The sequence below is a fragment of the Nansenia antarctica genome, assembly GCF_963989245.1.
Source record: "Nansenia antarctica genome assembly, chromosome: 6".
Lineage (NCBI taxonomy): Eukaryota > Metazoa > Chordata > Actinopteri > Argentiniformes > Microstomatidae > Nansenia > Nansenia antarctica.
Genome location: NC_137676.1, coordinates 73,076,275 through 73,081,274, shown reverse-complemented (window position 1 = coordinate 73,081,274; position 5,000 = coordinate 73,076,275). Strand labels below are relative to the sequence as shown.

Here is a 5,000-nt window from a genome sequence, read left to right as displayed (position 1 = left end):
CCCCTCCCCCTCTCCCTCCCCCCATCCCCCTCTCCCTCCCTCCCTCCCTCACTCCTCTCTCTCCCTCCCTTCCCCTCTCTCTCCTCACCATCCCCCTCTCTCTCCCTCCTCTCTCGCTCCCCATCCCCCCTCTCCCTCCCTCCCTCCCTCCTCCCCTCGCTCCCCATCCCCCTCTCTCCCTCCCTCCTCTCTCTCCCTCCCCCATCCCACCTCCCCTCCCTCCTCTCTCTCCCTCCCACCCTCTCTCCTCTCTCACCCTCCCCATCCCTCTCTCCCTCCTCTTTCTCTCTCCCCATCCCCTTCCTCCCTCCCTCCCTCTCTCCCTACCCATCCCTCTCCCTCTCCCTCCCTACCCATCCCCCTCCCTCTCCCTCCCTCTCTCCCTCCCTCCCTCCCTCCCTACCCATCCCTCTCCCTCTCCCTCCCTACCCATCCCTCTCCCTCTCCCTCCCTACCCATCCCCCTCTCCCTCCCTCTCTCCCTCCCTCCCTCCCTCCCTCCTCCCCCTCCCCAGTGTGTCTGCCCTGCAGCAGGTAGCTTGTCTCTCAGTAGACGGGTTGCGGAGGAGTTTCGGCGTTGCCATGACGGTGTCGGCCAGCTGGTGGGTGGAGTACTCAGGCCGCAACAACCTCCCGCCGCCACCGGGGGGAGCAGTGAGCAGCTTCTCATTCACAGACAGAGTGATAGTGGGCATCGCTCCCATTACAGAGGTAGGGGGCGCTATGTGTGTGTGTGTGTGTGTGTGTGTGTGTGTGTGTGAGTGTGTGTGAGTGTGAGTGTGAGTGTGAGTGTGAGTGTGAGTGTGAGTGTGAGTGTGAGTGTGAGTGTGTGAGTGTGAGTGTGAGTGTGAGTGTGAGTGTGAGTGTGAGTGTGAGTGTGAGTGTGAGTGTGTGTGTGTGTGTGTGTGTGTGTGTGTGTGTTTAAGTGTATGTGTGTGAGTGATATATATACATTTGTGGTGTGTGTGTGTGTGTGTGTGTGAGTGTGTGAGTGTGAGTGTGAGTGTGTGAGTGTGAGTGTGAGTGTGAGTGTGAGTGTGAGTGTGAGTGTGAGTGTGAGTGTGAGTGTGAGTGTTGATGACCACTGCTGTGCCCCTTCGATAGCTCAGTTGGTAGAGCGGAGGACTGTAGTGGTTGATGCTGTCATCCTTAGGTCGCTGGTTCAAATCCGGCTCGAAGGAGGAAGTTTTTGGGGCGGCTGTGTCTCAGGAGGTAGAGGCTGTGGTAGAGGCTGTGTCTCAGGAGGTAGAGGCTGGTGGAGGTAGAGGCTGTGTCTCAGGTGGTAGAGGCTGTGTCTCCTCTAGGAGGTAGAGGCTGTGTCTCAGGAGGTAGAGGCTGTGTCTCCTCTAGGAGGTGGAGGCTGTGTCTCAGGAGGTAGAGGCTGTGTCTCAGGAGGTAGCGGCTGTGTCTCAGGAGGTAGAGGCTGTGTCTCAGGAGGTAGAGGCTGTGTCTCAGGAGGTAGAGGCTGTGTCTCCTCTAGGAGGTAGAGGCTGTGGCTCAGGAGGTAGAGGCTGTGTCTCAGGAGGTAGAGGCTGTGTCTCAGGAGGTAGAGGCTGTGTCTCCTCTAGGAGGTAGAGGCTGTGTCTCAGGAGGTAGAGGCTGTGTCTCAGGAGGTAGAGGCTGTCACTCAGGAGGTAGAGGCTGTGTCTCAGGAGGTAGAGGCTGTGTCTCAGGAGGTAGAGGCTGTCACTCAGGAGGTAGAGGCTGTGTCTCAGGAGGTAGAGGCTGTGTCTCAGGAGGTGGAGGCTGTGTCTCAGGAGGTAGAGGCTGTGTCTCAGGAGGTAGAGGCTGTGTCTCAGGAGGTAGAGGCTGTGTCTCAGGAGGTAGAGGCTGTGTCTCAGGAGGTAGAGGCTGTGTCTCAGGAGGTAGAGGCTGTGTCTCCGGAGGTAGAGGCTGTGTCTCAGGAGGTAGAGGCAGTGGCTCAGGAGGTAGAGCCGCCATGTAATGATCACAAGGTTGGCAGATCGGCGGTTCGAGCCCCGGCTGGCCACATGTCAAGGTATCCCCAAATTGCTCCCAGTGAGCGGACAGGCGCCTTGCATGGCAGCTTGCCGCCACTGGTGTGTGAATGGGTGAATGAGAGGCCGTTGTAAAGCGCTTCGGAATAAGGCGCTATATAAGTCAGTCTGTTTACCAATATATGTGTGTGTGTGAGTATTAGTCGTGTGCGTGTTAGTGTGTGCGTGTGTGTGTGTGTTTAAGTGTGAGTGATATATATACATTTTGTTGTTGACCACTGCTGTGCCCCTTCGATAGCTCAGTTGGTAGAGCGGAGGACTGTAGTGGTTGATGCTGTCATCCTTAGGTCGCTGGTTCAAATCCGGCTCGAAGGAGGAACTTTTTGGGGTTGTTGTGTGTGTGTTTTAGTGTGTGTTTTAATGTGTGTTAGTATGTGTGTGTGTGTGTGTGTGTGTTCTTTGGGGGGGGAGTTTTTTTTGTTAATAATGTCCGTGTGTGTGTGTGTGTTAGTATGTGTGTGTGATGTCTATGTTTTAGTGTGTGTGAGTGTTATTGTTAGTATGTCCGTGTGTGTTAGTATGTGCGTGTTAGTGTCTGTGTGTGTTAGTATGTGTGTGTTTTAGTGTGTGTTAGTGTATGTGTGTTAGTGTGTGTTAGTATGTGCTAGTATGTGTGTGTTAGTGTCTGTGTGTGTTAGTATGTGTGTGTTTTAGTGTGTGTTAGTGTATGTGTGTTAGTGTGTGTTAGTATGTGTGTGTGATATCTATGTTTTAGTGTGTTTTAGTATGTCCGTGTGTGTGTGTGTGTGTGTGTGTTAGTGTGTGTTAGTATGTGTGTGTTAGTGTATGTGTTTTAGTGTGTGTTAGTATGTGTGTGTGATGTTGATGTTTTAGTGTGTGTTGTTAGTATGTCCGTGTGTGCGTGTGTGTGTGTGTGTGTGTGTGTGTGTGTGTGTTAGTGTATGTGTGTTAGTGTGTGTTAGTATGTGTTAGTATGTGTGTGTGATGTCTATGTTTTAGTGTGTGTTAGTATGTCCGTGTCTGTGTGTGTGTGTGTGTGTTAGTGTGTGTGTGTGTGTGTGTGTGTGTGTGTGTGTGTGTGTGTTAGTGTGTGTTAGTATGTGTGTGTTAGTGTATGTGTGTGATGTCTATGTTTTAGTGTGTGTTAGTATGTCCGTGTCTGTGTGTGTGTTTTAGTGTTTAGTTTTAGTGTTTAGTGTTTAATGTTTTAGGACACATCATAAAAAATAACAAAATTGCCTACCACAACTATACGGATGACACTCAAATCTACATAGCCCTCTCACTGAACGACTATAGTCCCATTGACAATCTCTGTAATTGCATTGAGCAAATAAACGCCTGGATGACACAAAACTTCCTCCAACTAAACAAGGACAAAACAGAGATAATTGTATTCGGTGCACTTGACAAAAGATCGAAAGTCAGTGCAAAACTTGATTCTCTCTCTCTTCAAACTGAAAAACAGGTCAGAAATCAGTAATTCTAGACTCCGATCTAAACTTCAACAGCCACATAAACTCGATAACTAAATCAGCCTACTATCACCTGAAAAACATAACAAGAATGAGAGGTTTCATGTCCAAGCAAGACCTTGAAAAACTCATCCATGCATTTGTTTCGAGTAGACTTGATTATTGTAATGGTCTACTAACAGGCCTATCTAAAGGAGCTGTTCGTAAATTGCAGCTCATCCAAAACGCCGCTGCTAGGGTCCTAACAAAAACAAAGAAAGTTGAACACATTACACCAATCCTGAGATCCCTGCACTGGCTACCAGTCTCTCAGAGAATTGAATTCAAAATCCTCCTAATTACATACAAATCACAAAATGGTCTTGGACCAAAATACATATCAGATCTCCTCCCACCCTATATTCCAGCAAGGTCCCTAAGGTCAGCTGAGACAAATCAGCTAATCATTCCAAGAGTAAAAACAAAACACGGTGCAGCAGCTTTCAGTCACGCTGCTGCATGCTCCTGGAACAAACTCCCTGAAGAAATCAAACAGGCCCAAACCCTTAAAATATTTTAATCTAAGCTAAAGACCTTAATGTTTTGCAGCAGTTATGATTAAACACAAACACTTCTATCAATGTCTTTTTTCCATTAACTATTGTCTTTTTACATGTCTTATCTATTTACTTCTTATATTTGCTTTTATTCATTGTAATTTCTATTTCTTATGCTCCTCTTGCTGTATTTTTAAATAATGCATGTAAAGCACTTTGAATTGCCCCTGTTGTATGAAATGTGCTATACAAATAAACTTGCCTTGCCTTGCCTTGCCTAGTGTGTGTGTGTGTGTGTGTGTGTGTGTGTGATGTTGATGTTTGTGTCTCCAGAGTGACAGCATCATAAACACAGCCATCCTGACCAGCGAGCCTGTGTCACTTCCTGTCATGGTGTTGGCCGTGGGGCATGATGGGAAGGTGTCTGACGTCACCGCGGCGGTGAGGTGCCGCTCGACCAATGAAGATATTATCAAGGTGAGCTGAGGTCACATGATGTCTCTCACACACACACACACACACACACACACATAGTACACACGCACACACACACGCACGTAGTACACACACACACACACACACACATAGCGCACACACACACACACACACACACACATAGTACACCTACACACACACACACACATAGTACACACACACACACACATAGTACACACACACACATAGTACACACACACACACATAGTACACACACACACACACATAGTACACACACACACACATAGTACGCACACACACACACATAGTACACCTACACACACACACACACACACACACATAGTACACGCACACACACACACACACATAGTACACACACACACACGCGCACACACACACACACACACAGACCCTCACCCTCAGGAGCGCTCCATATCCTCCCTCCCTCCCCCCCTCCTCCTGCCTCTCCTGGGGGTTGTTCTGACAGGTGTCAGGCGATTGCTCCACCCTCTTCGTGGACGGGAGCGAGTCAGGGCTGGGCAGCACGTGCGTGGG

At 49.3% G+C, this 5,000-nt stretch overlaps 1 protein-coding gene across 1 annotated transcript in view; it reads left to right on the top strand.

Moving 5' to 3' along the window:
* The window catches only part of tmem132a (transmembrane protein 132A), a gene marked incomplete at both ends in the record, with an annotated part of 13,238 nt that overhangs the window by 3,057 nt on the left and 5,181 nt on the right, over positions 1 to 5,000 (top strand). The window contains 3 exons of the mRNA XM_080534873.1: positions 515 to 710; positions 4,323 to 4,466; positions 4,933 to 5,000. The exon at positions 4,933 to 5,000 is cut by the window's right edge and continues 135 nt beyond it. Coding sequence (XP_080390999.1) covers positions 515 to 710; positions 4,323 to 4,466; positions 4,933 to 5,000 — 408 coding nt within the window. The remainder of the gene's footprint in view (positions 1 to 514; positions 711 to 4,322; positions 4,467 to 4,932) is intronic.